The 25356-nt window shown below is 46.1% G+C and overlaps 1 protein-coding gene across 2 annotated transcripts in view; it reads right to left on the minus strand.

Moving 5' to 3' along the window:
- Positions 1 to 25356, minus strand: part of LOC123760985 (alkaline phosphatase) — a 167323-nt gene that overhangs the window by 118303 nt on the left and 23664 nt on the right. The window contains exon 1 of one of the 2 annotated variants that reach the window (XM_069339478.1): positions 7303 to 7433. The exons of the other annotated variant lie outside the window; for it this stretch is intronic. Within the exon in view, the coding sequence (XP_069195579.1) occupies positions 7303 to 7342 (40 nt within the window). The 5' untranslated portion in view covers positions 7343 to 7433. Of the gene's footprint in view, positions 1 to 7302; positions 7434 to 25356 lie in introns of those variants that run through there. 2 annotated transcript variants of the gene reach the window in all.

Genomic DNA, 25356 nt, shown 5'->3' on the forward strand with positions numbered 1-25356 from the left:
TGACACATATAATAACATCTAAACCGGGAGGCAGAACAACTAAGTTTACCACTTAGTTGTTCTGAGTGGCAAACTTAGAACATGTTTGTAATGCGCAAGGCAAACACTGAACTCGCGTTGACGGCGGATTGGTAGAGAAAATGGAGGATTACAACCAATCCGGATAAGATAAGAATAAGCACTGTGGGCTGTATGGTTTACTCCATAGAAAACGTTGGGGGTCCGCATCAGGGGGCAAACCATTGGTATAAAAAAATGACAATATCGTCTTTGGCTACATTTTAAACCGGGTCCTCAACTCCACACAGTACATCACCGAAAAAACTGCAATAGCCAAGAGTTCGCTCTCAAGGTTATGTAGATTTAAGCAAGCTTCCACCCACGTCAAACTACACCTGTACCAGACGATCATCAGACCAGCTTCGGAGTACCCTACACCCGCTTAAGTTTGACCAACAAAACCAACACAAAGAAAATTCAAAGAGTGCAAAACAAGACCCTCCGATTCGCTGTAAATGTCTCATTAGTATAGAACAACTTCGCAACACACTCAAGATCCAGCCCATGAATGTTCGACTTAACCACCTATCCAGGAAACAACGGTATAAGACGCAAGAACTCTACACACAAGACCCGGAAGACCCATTAACAGTAGAGAACACAAGTGACTTTGTTCTTCAAGGACCTCCTCATACACCTCGTCGTCTCACCCTCCAACAGCAAGTCCCGCGATACATCCACAGCCCAGACTACGAGAGGCCGCACGCTGTCAGACTGGCTGCAAGCAATGACTGGCAGAATGGCTGCAAGCAATGACTGGCAGACTGGCTGCAAGCAATGACTGGCAGACTGGCTGCAAGCAATGACTGGCAGATTGGCTGCAAGCAATGACTGGCAGATTTGCTGCAAGCAATGACAGGCAGACTGGCTGCAAGCAATGACTGGCAGACTGGCTGCAAGCAATGACTGGCAGACTGGCTGCAAGCAATGACTGGCAGACTGGCTGCAAGCAATGACTGGCAGACTGGCTGCAAGCAATGACTGGCAGACTGGCTGCAAGCAATGACTGGCTGCAAGCAATGACTGGCAGACTGGCTGCCAGGAATGACTGGCGAAGGTGAAGAAGAACCTTACTGAGAAACTCCAGCACCCAACACCACCACCTGACCTTACTGAGAAACTCCAGCACCCAACACCACCACCTGACCTTACTGAGAAACTCCAGCACCCAACACCACCACCTGACCTTACTGAGAAACTCCAGCACCCAACACCACCACCTGACCTTACTGAGAAACTCCAGCACCCAACACCACCACCTGACCTTACTGAGAAACTCCAGCACCCAACACCACCACCTGACCTTACTGAGAAACTCCAGCACCCAACACCACCACCTGACCTTACTGAGAAACTCCAGCACCCAACACCACCACCTGACCTTACTTAGAAACTCCAGCACCCAACACCACCACCTGACCTTACTGAGAAACTCCAGCACCCAACACCACCACCTGACCTTACTGAGAAACTCCAGCACCCAACACTACCACCTGACCTTACTGAGAAACTCCAGCACCCAACACCACCACCTGACCTTACTGAGAAACTCCAGCGCCCAACACCACCACCTGACCTTACTGAGAAACTCCAGCACCCAACACCACCACCTGACCTTACTGAGAAACTCCAGCACCCAACACCACCACCTGACCTTACTGGGAAACACCAGCACCCAACACCACCACCTGACCTTACTTGGAAACACCTGCACTTATCACCACTACCTGACCTTACTGAGAAACACCAGCACCCAACACCACCTGACCTTCCTGGGAAACACCAGCACCCAACACCACCACCTGACCTTACTTGGAAACACCTGCACTGAATACCACCACCTGACCTTACTGGGAAACATCTGCACCCAACACCACCACCTGACCTTACTGGGAAACACCAGTACCCAACACAACCACCTGACCTTACTGGTAAACACCAGCACCCAACACCACCACCTGACCTTACTGGGAAACACCTGCACTTAACACCACCTCCTGACCTTACTGGGAAACTCCTGCACTTAACACCACCACCTGACCTTACTGGGAAACATCTGCACCCAACACCACCACCTGACCTTACTGGGAAACATCTGCACCCAACACCACCACCTGACCTTACTGGGAAACACCAGTACCCAACACAACCACCTGACCTTACTGGTAAACACCAGCACCCAACACCACCACCTGACCTTACTGGGAAACACCTGAACTTAACACCACCTCCTGACCTTACTGGGAAACATCTGCACCCAACACCACCACCTGACCATACTGGGAAACACCTACACTTAACACCACCACCTGACCTTACTGGGAAACACCTACACTTAACACCACCACCTGACCTTACTGGTAAACACCAGCACCCAACACCACCACCTGACCTTACTGGTAAACACCAGCACCCAACACCACCACCTGACCTTACTGGGAAACACCTGCACTTAACACCACCACCTGACCTTACTGGTAAACACCAGCACCCAACACCACCACCTGACCTTACTGGGAAACACCTGCACTTAACACCACCACCTGACCTTACTGGAGAACGCCTGCACTTAACACCATCTACTGACCTTACTGGGAAACACCAACACCCAACACCGCCACCTGACCTTACTGAGAAACACCAGTACCCAATACCATCACCTGACCTTACTGGGAAACACCAGCACCCAACACCACCACCTGACCTTACTGAGAAACTCCAGCACCCAACACCACCACCTGACCTTACTGAGAAACTCCAGCACCCAACACCACCACCTGACCTTACTGAGAAACTCCAGCACCCAACACCACCACCTGACCTTACTGAGAAACTCCAGCACCCAACACCACCACCTGACCTTACTGAGAAACTCCAGCACCCAACACCACCACCTGACCTTACTGAGAAACTCCAGCACCCAACACCACCACCTGACCTTACTTAGAAACTCCAGCACCCAACACCACCACCTGACCTTACTGAGAAACTCCAGCACCCAACACCACCACCTGACCTTACTGAGAAACTCCAGCACCCAACACTACCACCTGACCTTACTGAGAAACTCCAGCACCCAACACCACCACCTGACCTTACTGAGAAACTCCAGCGCCCAACACCACCACCTGACCTTACTGAGAAACTCCAGCACCCAACACCACCACCTGACCTTACTGAGAAACTCCAGCACCCAACACCACCACCTGACCTTACTGGGAAACACCAGCACCCAACACCACCACCTGACCTTACTTGGAAACACCTGCACTTATCACCACTACCTGACCTTACTGAGAAACACCAGCACCCAACACCACCTGACCTTACTGGGAAACACCAGCACCCAACACCACCACCTGACCTTACTTGGAAACACCTGCACTGAATACCACCACCTGACCTTACTGGGAAACATCTGCACCCAACACCACCACCTGACCTTACTGGGAAACACCAGTACCCAACACAACCACCTGACCTTACTGGTAAACACCAGCACCCAACACCACCACCTGACCTTACTGGGAAACACCTGCAGTTAACACCACCTCCTGACCTTACTGGGAAACTCCTGCACTTAACACCACCACCTGACCTTACTGGGAAACATCTGCACCCAACACCACCACCTGACCTTACTGGGAAACATCTGCACCCAACACCACCACCTGACCTTACTGGGAAACACCAGTACCCAACACAACCACCTGACCTTACTGGTAAACACCAGCACCCAACACCACCACCTGACCTTACTGGGAAACACCTGAACTTAACACCACCTCCTGACCTTACTGGGAAACATCTGCACTTAACACCACCACCTGACCATACTGGGAAACACCTACACTTAACACCACCACCTGACCTTACTGGGAAACACCTACACTTAACACCACCACCTGACCTTACTGGTAAACACCAGCACCCAACACCACCACCTGACCTTACTGGTAAACACCAGCACCCAACACCACCACCTGACCTTACTGGGAAACACCTGCACTTAACACCACCACCTGACCTTACTGGTAAACACCAGCACCCAACACCACCACCTGACCTTACTGGGAAACACCTGCACTTAACACCACCACCTGACCTTACTGGAGAACGCCTGCACTTAACACCATCTACTGACCTTACTGGGAAACACCAACACCCAACACCGCCACCTGACCTTACTGAGAAACACCAGTACCCAATACCATCACCTGACCTTACTGGGAAACACCAGCACCCAACACCACCACCTGACCTTACTGGGAAACACCAGCACTTAACACCACCACCTGACTTTACTTGGAAACACCTACACTTAACACCACCACCTGACCTTACTTGGAAACACCTGCACTTAACACCACCACCTGACCTTACTTGGAAACACCTACACTTAACACCACCACCTGACCTTACTGGGAAACACCAGCACTTAACACCACCACCTGACCTTACTGGTAAACACCAGCACCCAACACCACCACCTGACCTTACTGGGAAACACCTGCACTTAACACCACCTCCTGACCTTACTGGGAAACACCTGCATTTAACACCACCACCTGACCTTACTTGGAAACACCTGCACTTAGCACCACCACCTGACCTTACTGCAGCATCTGCACCCAACACCACCACCTGACCTTACTGGGAAACACCAGCACCCAACACCACCACCTGACCTTACTGAGAAACTCCAGCACCCAACACCACCACCTGACCTTACTGAGAAACTCCAGCACCCAACACCACCACCTGACCTTACTTAGAAACTCCAGCACCCAACACCACCACCTGACCTTACTGAGAAACTCCAGCACCCAACACCACCACCTGACCTTACTGAGAAACTCCAGCACCCAACACTACCACCTGACCTTACTGAGAAACTCCAGCACCCAACACCACCACCTGACCTTACTGAGAAACTCCAGCGCCCAACACCACCACCTGACCTTACTGAGAAACTCCAGCACCCAACACCACCACCTGACCTTACTGAGAAACTCCAGCACCCAACACCACCACCTGACCTTACTGGGAAACACCAGCACCCAACACCACCACCTGACCTTACTTGGAAACACCTGCACTTATCACCACTACCTGACCTTACTGAGAAACACCAGCACCCAACACCACCTGACCTTACTGGGAAACACCAGCACCCAACACCACCACCTGACCTTACTTGGAAACACCTGCACTGAATACCACCACCTGACCTTACTGGGAAACATCTGCACCCAACACCACCACCTGACCTTACTGGGAAACACCAGTACCCAACACAACCACCTGACCTTACTGGTAAACACCAGCACCCAACACCACCACCTGACCTTACTGGGAAACACCTGCACTTAACACCACCTCCTGACCTTACTGGGAAACTCCTGCACTTAACACCACCACCTGACCTTACTGGGAAACATCTGCACCCAACACCACCACCTGACCTTACTGGGAAACATCTGCACCCAACACCACCACCTGACCTTACTGGGAAACACCAGTACCCAACACAACCACCTGACCTTACTGGTAAACACCAGCACCCAACACCACCACCTGACCTTACTGGAAAACACCTGAACTTAACACCACCTCCTGACCTTACTGGGAAACATCTGCACCCAACACCACCACCTGACCATACTGGGAAACACCTACACTTAACACCACCACCTGACCTTACTGGGAAACACCTACACTTAACACCACCACCTGACCTTACTGGTAAACACCAGCACCCAACACCACCACCTGACCTTACTGGTAAACACCAGCACCCAACACCACCACCTGACCTTACTGGGAAACACCTGCACTTAACACCACCACCTGACCTTACTGGTAAACACCAGCACCCAACACCACCACCTGACCTTACTGGGAAACACCTGCACTTAACACCACCACCTGACCTTACTGGAGAACGCCTGCACTTAACACCATCTACTGACCTTACTGGGAAACACCAACACCCAACACCGCCACCTGACCTTACTGAGAAACACCAGTACCCAATACCATCACCTGACCTTACTGGGAAACACCAGCACCCAACACCACCACCTGACCTTACTGGGAAACACCAGCACTTAACACCACCACCTGACTTTACTTGGAAACACCTACACTTAACACCACCACCTGACCTTACTTGGAAACACCTGCACTTAACACCACCACCTGACCTTACTTGGAAACACCTACACTTAACACCACCACCTGACCTTACTGGGAAACACCAGCACTTAACACCACCACCTGACCTTACTGGTAAACACCAGCACCCAACACCACCACCTGACCTTACTGGGAAACACCTGCACTTAACACCACCTCCTGACCTTACTGGGAAACACCTGCATTTAACACCACCACCTGACCTTACTTGGAAACACCTGCACTTAGCACCACCACCTGACCTTACTGCAGCATCTGCACCCAACACCACCACCTGACCTTACTGGGAAACACCAGTACCCAACACAACCACCTGACCTTACTGGGAAACACCAGTATCCAACACAACCACCTGACCTTACTCGAAAACGACTGCACTTAACACCATCTCCTGACCTTACTGGGAAACACGTGCACTTAACACCACCACCTGACCTTACTGAGAAACTCCAGCACCCAACACCACCACCTGACCTTACTGAGAAACTCCAGCACCCAACACCACCACCTGACCTTACTGAGAAACACCAGTACCCAACACCACTACCTGACCTTACTTGGAAACAGGTGCATTTAACACCATCATCTGACCTTAATGGGAAACACCTGCACTTAACATCACCTCCTGACCTTACTGGAAACACCAGCACCTAACACTACCACCTGACCTTACTAGGAAACACCAGCACTTAACACCACCACCTGACCTTACTGAGAAACAGGTGCACTAAACACCACCTTCTGACCTTACTGGGAAACACCTGCACCCAACACTACCACCTGACCTTACTGGGAAACACCTGCACCCAACACCATCACCTGACCTTACTGGTAAACACCAACACCTGACCTCACTGGTAAACACTAGCACTTAACACCACCACCTGACCTTACTTGGAAACACCTGCATTTAACACCACCACCTGACCTTACTGAGAAATACCTGCACTTAACTTCACTACCTGACCTTACTGGGAATCACCAGCACTTAATACCACCACCTGACCTTACTGGGAAACTGGAATACTGGAAGAGGGCACTTACTCTTTATGCAGGACTCCAGCAAGCTTCCTCCAGCAGTCATCTACTCCGGCAGCCCGTCCTCCACTCCGGACACTCTCTGTAAGCTTAAACTTGCACACTCTTTCTTGGCCTACAGCCAGACACAAACGCTACTAGACTTAATAATGTCCTACCAGGTGCTGTCCAGACACACACCTTAGGCTCCTCCCCCCCACCCCCACACACACACACCAACTGCACCAATTACGACCCGCGCGCCCCTAGGCCTTGACCACTGACCGGCCGGGGGGGCGGGACCTTGCCCCACCCTCTTCTTCTCACTGACCCACTGCCATATACACTCCCTGTGGCACAGTTGACTACGTCCTCCCCTCACAACCAAGATGCCAGTTGACCCAGAGCCCTGGGACAAGGATGGTTGAGATGTGCAGTTTGCAAACTGGGGATATTTGGCTAAAATTTCTGGTAGCAGATCATTTTTTAATTAAATATTTACACATTGCTGAAACATTATTATAGAATTGTGTCTGAATTCACGTATCTTTTCGCCCTTTTCGAGTGCGAAAAGTGCAAAAGTCCCTTCACTTTCTAGTGGGTGGTCTGGTCAACACACTTCAGTCACGTTATCTTAAGGTTATCTTAAGATGATTTCGGGGCTTTTTAGTGTCCCCGCGGCCCGGTCCTCGACCAGGCCTCCACCTCCAGGAAGCAGCCCGTGACAGCTGACTAACACCCAGGTACCTATTTTACTGCTAGGTAACAGGGGCATAGGGTGAAAGAAACTCTGCCCAGTGTTTCTCGCCGGCGCCTGGGATCGAACCCAGGACCACAGGATCACAAGTCCAGCATGCTGTCCGCTCGGCCGACCGGCTCCCTTGTGACTCATCGCCTGGATCTGTTACCATCTATATAAATAAAAATGGAAATGTTCGTTTGTTCAAAATCGCTAATCTCCGAAAGTTCTTCACCGATTGCTTTCAAATTTTTACACAACGTTCCATTCGCATCTGGGTAGGTTTTTATATACATACTATATCAATGTCACGTCTGAGACGGCAAAAAGAAACATGCTTTTTCTGAAAAACTGTTTTTTTGTGTGTTTTTCATGTGAGGGAAATCTTTGAAACCTCTTTACCGCTTTACCGATTGCTTTGAAATTTTGACACAACGTTGCATTCGAATAGGCGCGTCTTTTTATATACCTACTATATAAATGCCACTCCTCTGACAAGAAAAAAAACATGCGTTTTTGAAAAACAGCGCCAACTGTTTTTGCCTGGTCGACGACCGGGCCGCGGGGACGCTAAGCCCCGGAAGCACCTCAAGGTAACCTCCCACAAACCCACCTACCCATACTCCTCTTCCTACCCAGGGCGCCTCACCGCCACCACCTCTTGCCCCAGAGCCAAACATCTCCACTGCACAAATCCACAAGGGCCATGACGAGGGTTCGAACCTACGTCTGGGGTGATCCCAGACGTGCCTTCAAATTCAAATTCAAATGTTTATTCAGATAAAGTACATACATACAAGGTGTGATACAAACATTGATGAATTTATAGATAGAGCTAGTACATACAATGCCTAAAGCTACTATTACACAAAGCGTTTCGGGCAGAAAAAACACTAAAGACTAAAACTTAATACTAATTGACATTAAAGTATAAAATGTGTTGAGAAAATAAAAAAATAAAAAAGGGGGAACATGGCAGAAAAACAGCAAAAAATACAATTTGGTCGACAAACAGCATTGTTTAAAAATAACAGACATGTGTTGACATTATAGGGGTAAGGTAGGTTACAGGGAGTTAATTAGGTAGTTCTTAGTTTTTATATTAAACTGGTTGAGAGAGGTACAGTCTTTAACATGATTGGGAAGGTCATTCCACATTCTGGGTCCCTTAGTCGGACTGCGCCACGGCATGGTTAAAAGAATTGCAACCTGGAGTGCTGCTTGCACTTACAAGACCCCCGCTGCTTCTCCGAAGCATAAACCGGGTTTTTTCACAATAAGACGCGTTTATAGGATCATCCCGGGCGTAGGTTCGAACCCTCATCACGGCCATTGTTAATTTGTACATTTGATATATCACGCTACTGTGATTTCTGTGTGTATCTCCGCTGCATCCCAACTACCCAGCCCCGCTTCCCCTCTGTCACACCAACCACCCAATCTACCTCACCAACCAGCCTCCGTCCTGACCCCCCAAGAAGCCATCACCCTGACTCATATCAAAACAATACTTGATCATATGATACGAACTCATTCAGTCGTCCAAGAAATAATGCAAAAGCAAACAGAACTTGGGAACGTCCTTGACCAGATTAAGTGGCCACAGGACCAAGTCCTCCAACACCTTCTGCAGCAGCAGAGTCCATCATGTGAGGGTCCGGCGCGCCAGAGTCTGCTGCAAGGTGATGCAACACATGTTGCCACCGTGTATGACAGCAGACACAACAGTGATCTCACGACATCAGAGCACACAGCAACACCAGTGTACACAGTAACACCAGTGCACACAGTAACACCAGTGTACACAGTAACACCAGTGCACACAGTAACACCAGTGTACACAGTAACACCAGTGCACACAGTAACACCAGTGTACACAGTAACACCAGTGCACACAGCAACACCAGTGTACACAGTAACACCAGTGCACACAGTAACACCAGTGCACACAGTAACACCAGTGCACACAGTAACACCAGTGCACACAGTAACACCAGTGCACACAGCAACACCAGTGTACACAGCAACACCAGTGTACACAGTAACACCAGTGTACACAGTAACACCAGTGTACACAGTAACACCAGTGCACACAGTAACACCAGTGCACACAGTAACACCAGTGCACACAATAACACCAGTGCACACAATAACACCAGTACACACAGTAACACCAGTGCACACAGTAACACCAGTGTACACAGTAACACCAGTGCACACAGTAACACCAGTGCACACAGTAACACCAGTACACACAGTAACACCAGTGCACACAGTAACACCAGTGCACACAGTAACACCAGTGCACACAGTAACACCAGTGCACACAGTAACACCAGTGCACACAGTAACACCAGTGCACACAGTAACACCAGTGCACACAGTAACACCAGTACACACAGTAACACCAGTGTACACAGTAACACCAGTGCACACAGTAACACCAGTGCACACAGTAACACCAGTGCACACAGTAACACCAGTACACACAGTAACACCAGTGCACACAGTAACACCAGTGCACACAGTAACACCAGTGCACACAGTAACACGAGTGCACACAGTAACACGAGTGCACACAGTAACACGAGTGCACACAGTAACACGAGTGCACACAGTAACACGAGTGCACACAGTAACACGAGTGCACACAGTAACACCAGTGCACACAGTAACACGAGTGCACACAGTAACACGAGTGCACACAGTAACACGAGTGCACACAGTAACACCAGTGCACACAGTAACACCAGTGCACACAGTAACACCAGTGCACACAGTAACACCAGTGCACACAGTAACACCAGTGTACACAGTAACACCAGTACACACAGTAACACCAGTGTACACAGTAACACCAGTGTACACAGTAACACCAGTGCACACAGTAACACCAGTACACACAGTAACACCAGTGTACACAGTAACACCAGTGCACACAGTAACACCAGTGCACACAGTAACACCAGTGCACACAGTAACACCAGTGCACACAGTAACACCAGTACACACAGTAACACCAGTGTACACAGTAACACCAGTGCACACAGTAACACCAGTGCACACAGTAACACCAGTGCACACAGTAACACCAGTGCACACAGTAACACCAGTACACACAGTAACACCAGTGTACACAGTAACACCAGTGCACACAGTAACACGAGTGCACACAGTAACACGAGTGCACACAGTAACACGAGTGCACACAGTAACACGAGTGCACACAGTAACACGAGTGCACACAGTAACACCAGTGCACACAGTAACACCAGTGCACACAGTAACACGAGTGCACACAGTAACACGAGTGCACACAGTAACACCAGTGCACACAGTAACACCAGTGCACACAGTAACACCAGTGCACACAGTAACACCAGTGTACACAGTAACACCAGTGTACACAGTAACACCAGTACACACAGTAACACCAGTGTACACAGTAACACCAGTGTACACAGTAACACCAGTGCACACAGTAACACCAGTGTACACAGTAACACCAGTGCACACAGTAACACCAGTGCACACAGTAACACCAGTACACACAGTAACACCAGTGCACACAGTAACACCAGTGCACACAGTAACACCAGTGCACACAGTAACACCAGTGTACACAGTAACACCAGTGCACACAGTAACACCAGTGCACACAGTAACACCAGTGCACACAGTAACACCAGTGCACACAGTAACACCAGTGCACACAGTAACACCAGTGTACACAGTAACACCAGTGTACACAGTAACACCAGTGTACACAGTAACACCAGTGTACACAGTAACACCAGTGCACACAGTAACACCAGTACACACAGTAACACCAGTGCACACAGTAACACCAGTGTACACAGTAACACCAGTGTACACAGTAACACCAGTGTACACTCCAGTCACCACAAAATACTCAATAACAAAAGTAAACATAATAATAATGATATACATTGCGCATGTTAGCAAAGAACTTCAAAATGTATCCTCACAATGACGAACATCTCACTATATTACAATGAAATCTTAATGGAGTTCGAAAAGAAGTAATGACATCACACAGTACGTCCGTGAGCGCCAAACTGACGTCATAGTGCTACAAGAGACACTGGTGGGTGATGACTTCAACCAAAGATTCAGCGGGGTTCAAAAGTTCTCCCTTCCAACTGGGAAAAGAAAACGGGGTCGCACCTCTTTTTTTTTTTTTTAAGTAACACCATTCCTGCCAAGATTATTGTTGACCTCCCCATGGGGGATGAGTATGAATCACTGGGGGTAACCCTACACTTAAACAATAATGCCCTACACATACATATAACTACACATAACTGCCCTACATATAATCAACCAATGTGTGCCACAGACTAAACTTGACCTTGACACACTACCTGAATTTTTAATGAAGAACCTACCCGAACTGGGGAGCCGGTCGGCCGAGCGGACAACACGCTGGACTTGTGATCCTGTGGTCCCGGGTTCGATCTCGGGCGCCGGCGAAAAACAATGGGCAGAGTTTCTTTCACCCTATGCCCCTGTTACCTAGCAGTAAAATAGGTACCTGGGTGTTAGTCAGCTGTCACGGGCTGCTTCCTGGGGGTGGAGGCCTGGTCGAGGACCGGGCCGCGGGGACACTAAAGCCCTGAAATCATCTCAAGATAACCCTGCTGGTCGGTGACCTTAATGCCAGACACCCACACTTTGGTGCCAACTGTCATCAGCCCAATGTCAATGGATGGAAACTGTCACTCTATGTTAGAGGGAGTGAAAATCTTAGGGTCCTGGGTGATGAACACCCAACTCACCTCAGAGAAGGAAGATTAGACTATGCTCTCCTCTTAAATGTACAGGACACGGATGCCAGTTCGCACATTGTACACAGTTTATGTAGTGACCACTGGGCACTGATTACCACCGTCGACATGAGCAAGAAAGGAGAAGGTAGGAGAAAGAAAGAGACAGATAAAAGAAAAAGGTTATCATTCGGAGCAGATATGAGGGCGCACTACACAAACAAGATGAGTGATTGGTTCACGGAATACTAAATCCCAGAAGATATTGTTGTAATGGGAATATTCAAATCAAAATATTCAAATATTCAATTAGATGGGAATATTAGCTAGATAATCATTACTACAGCACTTAACAAATGATGAGTGGACGTACGTGTTAAGTGTACAGATCACACATCGAGGTTACCTTTTACTCCTGCCTGCTGCTCCAACTTTTGTAACAGCCTTTTGTGAGGTCCTGTGTCAAAGGCTTTCTGACAGTCCAAGAAAATGCAATCTGCCCACCCTTCTCTTTCCTGCCTGGTGTGTGACAGGTTGTGGTGTGTGACAGGTTGTGGTGTGACAGGTTGTGGTGTGTCTGGTTGTGGTGTGTCTGGTTGTGGTGTGTCTGGTTGTGGTGTGTGTCTGGTTGTGGTGTGTCTGGTTGTGGTGTGTGACAGGTTGTGGTGTGACAGGTTGTGGTGTGTCTGGTTGTGGTGTGTCTGGTTGTGGTGTGTGACAGGTTGTGGTGTGACAGGTTGTGGTGTGTCTGGTTGTGGTGTGTCTGGTTGTGGTGTGTCTGGTTGTGGTGATGTTGTAGCCTGGCCACAGGGAGGGAGTACCCAGGTTGTAGGTTGTGTGTAGCGAGGATGGTTGTAGTGCAGACAACCGGAGAACCAACAACCAATTACACAGTTAAGATCAGAGTGTTATCACAGTTGTGTACCAGGAACCGGTTCGGCCACTAGTGCAGTAGGGCGACCATCATACTTGTAGCGACGTAACTCTAGACTTTAGGGAGATGGGAATAAAGTCGGCAAGAAGGCTGCATGTCTTAGAAGAGCGTCGTTACTTAGGCCTAATGGCTGTTGGCACCGTGGAGTGTGTCATCTTGTGTTGTGTAGTCTGAGGGGCCACTGTGATGACTCTTGCAGGCTCGCTGCTCGATCCTGGTTGATACCTGGTTGATGGGGTTCTGGGAGTTCTTCTACTCCCCAAGCCCGGCCAACCAGGCTCGACTTGTGAGAGTTTGGTCCACCAGGCTGTTGCTTGGAGCGGCCCGCAGGCCCACATACCCACCACAGCCCGGTTGGTCCGGCACTCCTTGGAGGAATAAATCTAGTTTCCTCTTGAAAATGTCCACGGTTGTTCCGGCAATATTTCTTATGCTTGCTGGGAGGACGTTGAACAACCGCGGACCTCTGATGTTTATACAGTGTTCTCTGATTGTGCCTATGGCACCTCTGCTCTTCATTGGTTCTATTCTACATTTTCTTCCATGTCGTTCACTCCAGTACGTTGTTATTTTACTGTGTAGATTTGGTACTTGGCCCTCCAGTATCTTCCAGGTGTATATTATTTGATATCTCTCTCGTCTTCTTTCTAGTGAGTACATTTGGAGGGCTTTGAGACGATCCCAATAATTTAGGTGCTTTATTGCATCTATGCGTGCCGTATATGTTCTCTGTATTTCCTCTATTTCAGCAATCTCTCCTGCTCTGAAGGGGGAAGTGAGTACTGAGCAAGACTCAAGACGGGACAACACAAGTGACTTGAAGAGTACAACCATTGTGATGGGATCCCTGGATTTGAAAGTTCTCGTAATCCATCCTATCATTTTTCTGGCTGTCGCAATATTTGCTTGGTTATGCTCCTTAAACGTTAGGTCGTCAGACATTATTATTCCCAAATCCTTTACATGCTGTTTTCCTACTATGGGTACATTTGATTGTGTTTTGTACTCTGTATTATGTTTAAGGTCCTCATTTTTACCGTACCTGAGTACCTGGAATTTATCACTGTTAAACATCATGTTATTTTCTGATGCCCAGTCGAAAACTTTATTAATATCAGCTTGAAGTTTTTCAATGTCCTCAGCCGAGGTAATTTTCATACTGATTTTTGTGTCATCTGCAAAGGATGATACGAAGCTGTGACTTGTATTTTTGTCTATATCTGATATGAGAATAAGGAAAAGCAGCGGTGCAAGGACTGTACCCTGAGGTACAGAGCTTTTCACTGCACTTGGACTAGATTTTATATGGTTGACAGTTACTCGCTGAGTCCTGTTTGACAGAAAACTGAGTATCCAGCGTCCTACTTTACCGGTTATTCCCATTGACTTCATTTTGTGTGCTATCACGCCATGGTCACATTTATCGAAAGCCTTTGCGAAGTCCGTGTATATCACATCAGCATTCTGTTTCTCTTCTAATGCCTCAGTGACTTTGTCGTAGTGCTCAAGTAGCTGTGAGAGGCACGATCTTCCCGCTCGAAATCCATGTTGGCCTGGGTTGTGAAGGTCATTGGTCTCCATGAAATTGGTGACCTGACTCCTAATCACTCTCTCAAATACTTTTATGATGTGCGATGTTAGTGATGGTCTATAATTTTTTGCCAATGCTTTGCTCCCTCCCTTGTGTAGAGGGGCTATGTCTGCTACTTTAAGTGCATCTGGTATCTCCCCCGTATCCAAGCTCTTCCTCCACACTATACTGAGTGCCTGTGCTACCGGCACTTTGCATTTTTTTATAAATATTGAATTCCATGAGTCTGGACCTGGGGCCGAGTGCATGGGCATGTTTTCAATTTCTTTTTCAAAATTTAGTGCGCTCGTGTTTATATCAGTTATATATACAGGGGTTTGAATATCCCGCATAAAGAAATTGTCTGGATCTTCCACCTTCATGTTGTTTATTGGAGTGCTAAACATGTCCTCATACTGCTTTTTTAGGATTTCACTAATTTCTTTGTCATCCTCCGTGTATGAACCTTCACTTGTACGAATAGGTCCAATACTGGCAGTGGTTTTTGCTTTTGATTTCGCATATGAGAAGAAATATTTTGGATTTTTCTTTATTTCCTGAATTGCTTTCTGTTCTAACTGCCTTTCTTCAGTTTCATATGAGTGTTTCAATTTCCGCTCGATTTCTTCAATCTCCCTATTTAAATTATTCCTTCTTTGACGGGAAATTCGTGTCTGCATAAGCAGTTCCGTTATTTTTTTCCTGCGTTTATAGTGTCGTCTGCGTTCTCTTTCTACGTTAGATCTCTTTCTGGCTTTCCTCAAAGGAACATGTTTCAGACAGACTTGATACGCTTCTGAAGTCAGTTTTTCTATTCCTTCTGTAGGACTTGTATTATTTAGAACAGTTCCCCATGGAATGTTTGTAAGTTCCCTGTTTATTATCTCCCAGTCTATCCTTTTATTATTAAAACTGAATTTACTGAATAGCCCCTCTCGCTTTATCAACGTTTTAGGTCTATTCTGAGTATTGATGGTAGTTTGCACTTCAATGAGTTTGTGATCTGAGTATGTGGTATCTGATATCGTAATGTCTCTGATAATGTCTTCATTGTTCGTAAAGACCAGATCTAGAATATTTTCATTTCTCGTTGGCTCCGATATCTGCTGATTGAGTGAAAAATTGTCACAGAATCTAAGTAGTTCTCTAATCTGTGGTTGGTTAGGTCCTGATAGATTTCCTGGTATAATATTATTGTTTGCTATTTTCCACCTGAGACTAGGCAAGTTGAAGTCACCTAGGAAGATAATATCAGGTATCGGGTTCTCCAAATTATCAAGGCTATTCTCTATTTTGCTTATCTGTTCTGTGAATTCCTCAGCCGTTGCATCTGGCGGTTTGTATATTAGTATAATCACTAAATTTATTTTCTCTATTTCCCCGATGGTCCGCTTGGCCAGGCACCCTTCCTTCCCTTTGTCGTCGTATCCCAGTTCTTAGTGTGTCCCCACAGCTCCTAGTGTGACCTCGTAACTCACCTCTTAGTGTGTCCCCATAGTGTGAGCTCGTATCCCTTCCAATTACTGTATAGTCATACTGGCTAAGAGTTTTCTCTTCATATTTACCTTACCTTACACCTTTCTTGTATTTGCCACTCCGTAAAAATGTGTCAAATATAGAGACACGGCGGAGATTATAGTGACTTGAACTCCTCACAAAAGTGGGGAGCTTAGTCATTTGTTTTGAAAAACAAGACCTTGGTTACTCTAAGAGTTCCGAATGTCACAGACTAACACAATTAAAGTCGATTTTCAAATAATGACGAGGTGATTTTTGGTCATATATCAGGTGCTTTGTGAATGATATATGCTGGAGGTACAGCACTTACGCTGTCAATGTGTGACTTATGTTATGATGCGCGCGCAGGTGTCGCGGGTCTTCTCACGCCCTTGCGATGTTTATATTGGTGAATACGTGCCGCGACCTCGTAAACTCTCAACAGGATTTATGTTGTTGGTTTACGAATCCGTCAGAATAGTTAGTAGAAACATGTTAGGTTTGGCAGGACCTGGACCCGTCTTCCACCCGTCATGGTGGGTGGGAGTGTTGGTGTGGGACCCGTCTCTCACCTGTCATGGTGGGTGGGAGTGTTGGTGTGGGACCCGTCTCTCACCTGTCATGGTGGGTGGGAGTGTTGGTGTGGGACCCGTCTCTCACCTGTCATGGTGGGTGGGAGTGTTGGTGTGGGACCCGTCTCCCACCCGTCATGGTGGGTGGGAGTGTTGGTGTGGGACCCGTCTCTCACCTGTCATGGTGGGTGGGAGTGTTGGTGTGGGACCCGTCTCTCACCTGTCATGGTGGGTGGGAGTGTTGGTGTGGGACCCGTCTCTCACCTGTCATGGTGGGTGGGAGTGTTGGTGTGGGACCCGTCTCTCACCTGTCATGGTGGGTGGGAGTGTTGGTGTGGGACCCGTCTCTCACCTGTCATGGTGGGTGGGAGTGTTGGTGTGGGACCCGTCTCTCACCTGTCATGGTGGGTGGGAGTGTTGGTGTGGGACCCGTCTCCCACCCGTCATGGTGGGTGGGAGTGTTGGTGTGGGACCCGTCTCTCACCTGTCATGGTGGGTGGGAGTGTTGGTGTGGGACCCGTCTCTCACCTGTCATGGTGGGTGGGAGTGTTGGTGTGGGACCCGTCTCTCACCTGTCATGGTGGGTGGGAGTGTTGGTGTGGGACCCGTCTCTCACCTGTCATGGTGGGTGGGAGTGTTGGTGTGGGACCCGTCTCTCACCTGTCATGGTGGGTGGGAGTGTTGGTGTGGGACCCGTCTCTCACCTGTCATGGTGGGTGGGAGTGTTGGTGTGGGACCCGTCTCTCACCTGTCATGGTGGGTGGGTTATCTTTAAATGATTTCGGGGCTTAGCATCCCCGCGGCCCGGTCCTCGACCAGGCCTCCTTTTCGTTACACACCGCCAGAAAGAAGCCCGTAGTAGCTGTCTAACTCCCAGGTACCAATTTACTGTTTGGCGAACAGATGCATCATGGTGGAAGAAACTCTGCACATTTAAGAACATAAGAATAAAGGTAATTACAGAAGACCTGTTGGCCCATACGAGGCAGCTCCTATTTATAACCACCCAATCCCACTCATATACATGTCCAACCCATGCTTGAAACAATCGAGGGATTCCACCTCCACCACGGTACGCGGTAATTGGTTCCACAAATCGACAGCCCTGTTACCGAACGAGGATTTACCAAGGTCTTTCCTAAATCTAAACTTATCCAATTTATACATATTGTTTCGTGCTCTGTCTTGTGTTGATACTTTTTAATGCCCTATTAATATCCCCTTTGTTATGTCCATTCATCCACTTGTAAACCTCTATCATGTCACCCGTAGTTTTTTGCGTTTCTAGAGAATGTAATTTAAGGTTTGTCAATCTTTCTTCACATGAAAGATTTCTAATATGAAGGATTAACTTTGTCATCCTACGCTAGAAGCATTCTAGCGAATTTATATTCATTCTATAGTACGGCGACCAAAACTGAACTGCATAATCTTAATGGGGCCTAACCAGAGCAAGATATAGCTGAAGAACCACACCAGGTGTCTTGTTACCAACGCTTCGATTAATAAATCCCAGTGTCCTATTTGCCTTATTACGAACATTTAAGCATTAATTTTTTGGTTTTAAATTCTTACTAATCATAACTCCCAGATCACTTTTGCAATCCGACTTCACAATCTCAACACCATCTAGCTCGTATCTTGTAACTCTATCATCATTACCTAGCCTCAAAACCTTACATTTATCAGCATTAAACTGGCATCTGCCAATCTTTTGACAATTTCAAAACCCTATTTAGATCGTCTTGAAGTGATAGTGAGTCTTTTTCCGTGTTTATTTCCCTCCCGATTTTAGTATCATCGGCAAATTTGCAATTATTACTGCTCAAACTTGAATCTAAATCATTTATATATATATATATATATATATATATATATATATATATATATATATATATATATATATGACAATGTCAGACCACGAAGGAAAAATGAAACAGGAAATTTCCTTAAGTACTTTCGTATATTAAATACATCTTCAGAAGGTGACCTTCTGAAGATGTATTTAATATACGAAAGTACTTAAGGAAATTTCCTGTTTCATTTTTCCTTCGTGGTCTGACATTGTCACATTCTTAATCACGTGTTTATTTTCGTGATATACACACACATATATATATATATATATATATTATGAATAACAGAGGTCCCAGAACAGAGCCTTGAGGCACTCTACTTACAACATTTTCCCACTCTAACTTAACCCCATTTATGCTAACTCTGTTTCCTTTGTTATATCCATGCCCTAATCCAACTTAATATAGCACCCCCAATACCACGAGCCTCTTATCTTTTTAATCGGTCTTTCATGTGACACTGTATCAAAAGTTTTGCTAGTCAAGGTACACATCACAAACTTTACCACTATCAGCTGCCTCAACTATGCTGGAGTAAAATTATAGCAAATTTGTTAAACATGAACGGCTATTTGTAAACCCATGTTGTGAATCATTTATTAATTTATGTTTGTCAAGATGATGACGAATTGTATTTGCAATTATCGATTCAAATATCTTTCCCGCAATAGACGTTAGGTAATTGACCGATAGTTTGACGCAAGTGATCTATCTCCTTTTTTAAAAACTGGGACTACATTAGCAACCTTCCACGACTCTGGCACTCTGCCTGACTCTAAGGATTTGTTAAATATGGTAGACAATGGATCGCAAAGCTCTTCTTTGCATTTCTTAAGCATCCTTGCAAGCACTTCGTCTTCTGGCCCTGGGGATTTGTTTGGCTTGAGTTTCACTATTTGTTTAATAACATCCTTCCTGATAACTGCTAAACTAGTCAACCTGTCCTCGTCCCCACCCACACAGACTTGTTTGGCTGAAAGCATAATGTTAAGTTCCTCTTTAGTAAATACAGAGATTAAATATTTATTAAAAGTACTACTCATCTTCTTTTTCCCTTGTTCAGTTTGCCAATTTGTTTCACCCACAAACACATACTTTTATTACCTCCTTTCTCTATATCAATTCCTATACCACTATCTGCTAAGAGTTTAAACCCAAACAAACCCTTCCTACTACAGGTTCCAATGATTTGGTAACAGCAACAAACCCAGCCCTGGATAGATGCACCCCCATCTATCCAGGGCATACATGTCATGCCTTCCATAGAAGTGTTCCCATTTATCAATGAATGTTATTGCATTTGATTTGCAATATTTGTCAAGTCGGCAATTGACACCAAGTGCCCTCGACAACCATTCATTTCCAACTCCCTTTCTTGGAAGAATGCCACATGTGATGGGGATTCCTCCCTTGCTCCTAACTAATTCTATGGCTGTCTTAAACTTCTGTATCAGTGCCTCACTCCTTACTTGTCCAACATCAGTTCCACCTGCACCCATACAAATAATGGGTTTGTTCCCATTTCCAGCCATAATATCATTCATGTTGATATTAATATCACCAATTCCAGCTCCCGGATAGCAAACCCTTAACCTGTTCCCCCTCTATCTCTGGCACAAAATGTTCTATCCAAATACCTCACCTGGGAATCTCCCACAACTAAAATTCGCTTAGGTACTTCCTTCACTTTGTGAGCACTATGATGGACCTGCACTCCCATCGTTGCCTTGACTTTCGAGTGAACTGCAGTCCCTGTACAGCACTTGTCTTCTAGCACGGCGAATAGGTAATAAGTCTTTACGACATCTGTAGGCGTCTTTGTCAGTCTTCTTAGGACCCTTGTCCTTTACGACATTCCAAGGGGAAGATTTTCTATTGCTGATCCCCTCACTTGCTTCCTTTTGACGATGTTTCGTCTGTCTTAGCTCCTTCATCTGTCGTAGCTCCTCCCACAGGGAATCCACCTCTGCCCTCAGAGCTCCCTCACTAGCACCAGTTCACTCACTACAACTTCCATTTACAGTATCACGACAATTGGAGCTCAAGCTAACACACCCTCTCCATTTGCTTCCGCCTACACACGAAATCAAACCCGTAATCTCAGGACTATGAATGCCGAGAGTTGTCCGCTTAGCCGTCAGTCTCCAAGGTCAGGTCAGGCTGTCAGGTTAGGGAGTGTTGGTCTGGGAGCCCCCTCCCACTAATCCTCCCATGTGTCCTCCCCTCCCCCCGAATCCCGACCCACCCCTTCTCTACCCTTGGCATTATTTGTTCAAACTTTCCCATTAAAAAAAAGCAGGCGCACCTTCGCTCTCCATCTAACCCTCCCCCCACCCTACCACAAGACCCCCCCCCCCCCCCGCACCATCAACCCTATGCTAGCCCTACTCCCCCCCCCCCACCACTCCCACCCTTTCTCTCTCTCTCACCAGGTCCTGTAGTCATACCTCGGGTCATGTTTTCTTTGCTTACCAATGTGGTAGTGTACTTACCTAGTTGTACTTGCGGGGGTTGAGCTTTAGCTCTTTGGTCGCGCCCATCAACCGTCAATCTACTGGTGTACAGATTCCTGAGCTTCATTTTTTTTTCGGGGGGGGGGGGGGAGGATGAAGAGACATAGGTCAGTCTCCGCATAGCTCAGTCTCAGCAGTCTCCGTGGTGTAGTGGTAAGACACTCGCCTGGCGTTCCGCGAGCGCTATGTCATGGGTTCGTATCCTGGCCGGGGAGGATTTACTGGGCGCAATTCCTTAACTGTAGCCTCTGTTTAACGCAACAGTAAAATGTGTACTTGGATGAAAAAACGATTCTTCGCGGCAGGGGATCGTATTCCAGGGACCATAGGATTAAGGACTTGCCCGAAACGCTACGCGTACTAGTGGCTGTACAAGAATGTAACAACTCTTGTATATATCTCAAAAAAAAAAAAAAAAAAAAAGGTGAAGGGAAGTTTAGAAGTGTGAAATGTAGTGAGAGGTATGAAAGCAGGCGGGCTGTCCGCCTTGCTGACACGATGTGTGGGTGTTGGCAGCTAAGCTAAGCTGACTCCCTCTTGTCACGGAGCTGTGAGTGTGAGAGGTTCTTCACATGTGTTTCACCATATATGGATGTCTATAGATGAATACTGTGTAGCATTCATATATACACACTCCGATGCTTCCACACATGTTATTCTGTTTAAGGCTCTTTATTTTATTATTATTTTTTATTGATTTATATATGCATACGTATACGTTTATATATAAGCACTTTTTTCCAAGTATTGGGGGGAGGGATTTCTGCTCACTATTTCTTCTGGGAATTATATACTGTGGGGCGGGGTTTTCATCTAGTGAATCAAGGCTCTTGGGCCACCAGCTGTGGGAGCGAGGCGTCTCATTTATTTATTTATTTATATTTATTTATTTATATACAAGAAGATACATTGGGTTTGTGAGAATACATAGCATAGTATTTACAATGTTGTAAAGCCACTAGTACGCGCAGCGTTTCGGGAAGGTCCTTAATCTAACAGATAATTTTATGTAGGTAAATTCTAGCAGAATTAATAAAATGATATCAGATACATTGCAAGAAAAAAATGAGATGAGAGAGATTAGTAAGTATATTAAAGCATATTGGTATATTAAAGCTCTGATTGATTACATTGACAGCTTGATTGGTAATTTAAACAAGATTAATAGACACCATACAGCAGATTGACAGTACATATAAGAAGACAGCAATGATAAAGATGTTCAGATTGGGTACATAAGGATTGGGTAGCAATAGATACAGTGCAATTTTAAAGCAAAACGTAAAAACTATGAAGATGAAATTATGTACTTTTTAGTATTGTTTTTGAATGAGGCAAAAGGTGGACAGCTTTTCAATTCAATAGGGAGTGAGTTCCATAGACTGGGTCCCTTTATTTGCATAGAGTGTTTACACAGATTAAGTTTGACTCTGGGGATATCAAAGAGATATTTATTTCTGGTGTGGTGATAATGGGTCCTATTACATCTGTCCAGGGTGAGTTTCAGAGCAGGATTTGCATTTAAGAACAGTTTTTTTTTTTTTGAGATATATACAAGAGTTGTTACATTCTTGTACAGCCACTAGTACGCGTAGCGTTTCGGGCAGGTCCTTGGAATACGATCCCCTGCCGCGAAGAATCGTTTTTTCATCCAAGTACTCATTTTACTGTTGCGTTAAACAGAGGCTACAGTTAAGGATTTGCGCCCAGTAAATCCTCCCCGGCCAGGATACGAACCCATGATATTGCGCTCGCGGAACGCCAGGCGAGTGTCTTACCATTACACCACGGAGACTGTTTACACCACGGAGACTGTTTACACCACGGAGACTGTTAAATTTACACCACGGTTTTGTAAATGTAGTTGACATAAAAGAATTTGTGGAGTGAGATTATGTTTAGCAAGTTTAGGGAGTTAAACAAGGGGGCTGAGTGTTGTCTGAAAGCAGAATTTGTTATTATTCTGATAGCAGATTTTTGCTGGGCGATGATGGACTTGAGGTGGTTTGCAGTGGTTGAACCCCATGCACAGATACAATAATTAAGATAGGGATAGATTAGTGCATAATATAGAGAGATGAGAGCAGAGTTAGGTACATAATATCTGATTTTGGAGAGTATACAAACTGTTTTAGAGACTTTCTTAGTTATGTGTTGTATGTGGGTACTGAAGTTGAGTCTCTTGTCTAGGAATAGGCCAAGAAACTTTCCATCATTTTTATTGCTAATGTTTACATTGTCTATCTGAAGCTGAATTGCATTTGTAGATTTGCTTCCAAATAAGATGTAGTAGGTCTTTTCTATGTTAAGTGTTAGTTTGTTGGTTGACATCCATAATTGGACTTTTTTTTAGTTCATTATTAACAACATTATTTAGTGTATGTGGGTTGGGGTTGGAGTAGATGAGGGTAGTATCATCAGCAAACAAAATAGGTTTCAGAATGTTAGAGACATTAGGCAGATCATTGATGTATATAAGAAATAGGAGAGGTCCCAAGATGCTGCCCTGTGACACTCCAACGGTTATTGGTAGAGTGGGAGAGGTTATATTATTGATGGCTACACATTGGTGTCTATCACTAAGATAGGATTGGATATAGTCCAGTGTATGGCCTCGGATTCCATAATGATGGAGTTTACGTAAGAGGTAATTGTGATTAACAGTATCAAAGGCCTTTCTCAGGTCAATGAAGAGTCCAATCGGAAACTCATTTTTGTCAAGGGCTGAATAAATTATATCACGGAGACTAATAATTGCATCGTTGGTACTCTTTTGTGAGCGAAAGCCAAACTGACAGGGGCTAAGAATGTCGAATTTTAAGAGACAGGAGTAGAGCTGTTTGTAGATAATTTTTTCAAATATTTTTGATAGTATGGGTAGGTTTGATATTGGTCTATAATTGTTTATGTCTGCCGGATTACCTCCTTTATGAACTGGTGTTACTCTTGCTTTTTTAAGGATATCAGGGAAGGTATGACACTCAAGGGATTTGCTGAACAGCAGAGCTATAGGTGGCGCAAGGGCATGGGGAGGCGCTCTTGTATACAATGGATGGAATTTCACTGATATTCCCAGCTTTGATTTTTAGTGAGTGTATGATGGACACAACATCTGTCGGGCTGACTGGCGAAAGGAGAAGAGAGTTTGGATAGCTGCCTGAGAGATATGTGTTGATATGTGTCTGAGTCTGTGGGATTTTACTGGCAAGGTTAGCACCACCAGCACCTCATCTTGGAGTAATCTTTCTAACATTGGGTCCTCTAACATTTCGATGGTGTTCCACACCCTGATGGCTTGGTGCTGCAGTCTGATGTTTAGTGACTATGTTCAGGAGTTCGTGGAGCTCCTGGATTGTCTGATCATATGGTGGACGGTGTTTTGCTGCTCTCCTTAGCGCCTTATTTTGCACTGATTGCAGTTTCTGCATGTTAGTTTTCTTTATGGTGTGTTGTGGTACTGGGGGATACTCTAGATGCGTGAGCTACTCGAGCTCTATTATATCTACATTTGAAACTGTGAATGGAGTCAGCCTCCACCACATCACTTTCTTATGCATTACATTTGTTAACTACTCTAACACTGAAAAACCTATTTCTAATGTCTCTGTGGCTC

This window comes from Procambarus clarkii, chromosome 41 (assembly GCF_040958095.1).
Source record: "Procambarus clarkii isolate CNS0578487 chromosome 41, FALCON_Pclarkii_2.0, whole genome shotgun sequence".
In the NCBI taxonomy this organism is placed as follows: Eukaryota; Metazoa; Arthropoda; class Malacostraca; order Decapoda; family Cambaridae; genus Procambarus; species Procambarus clarkii.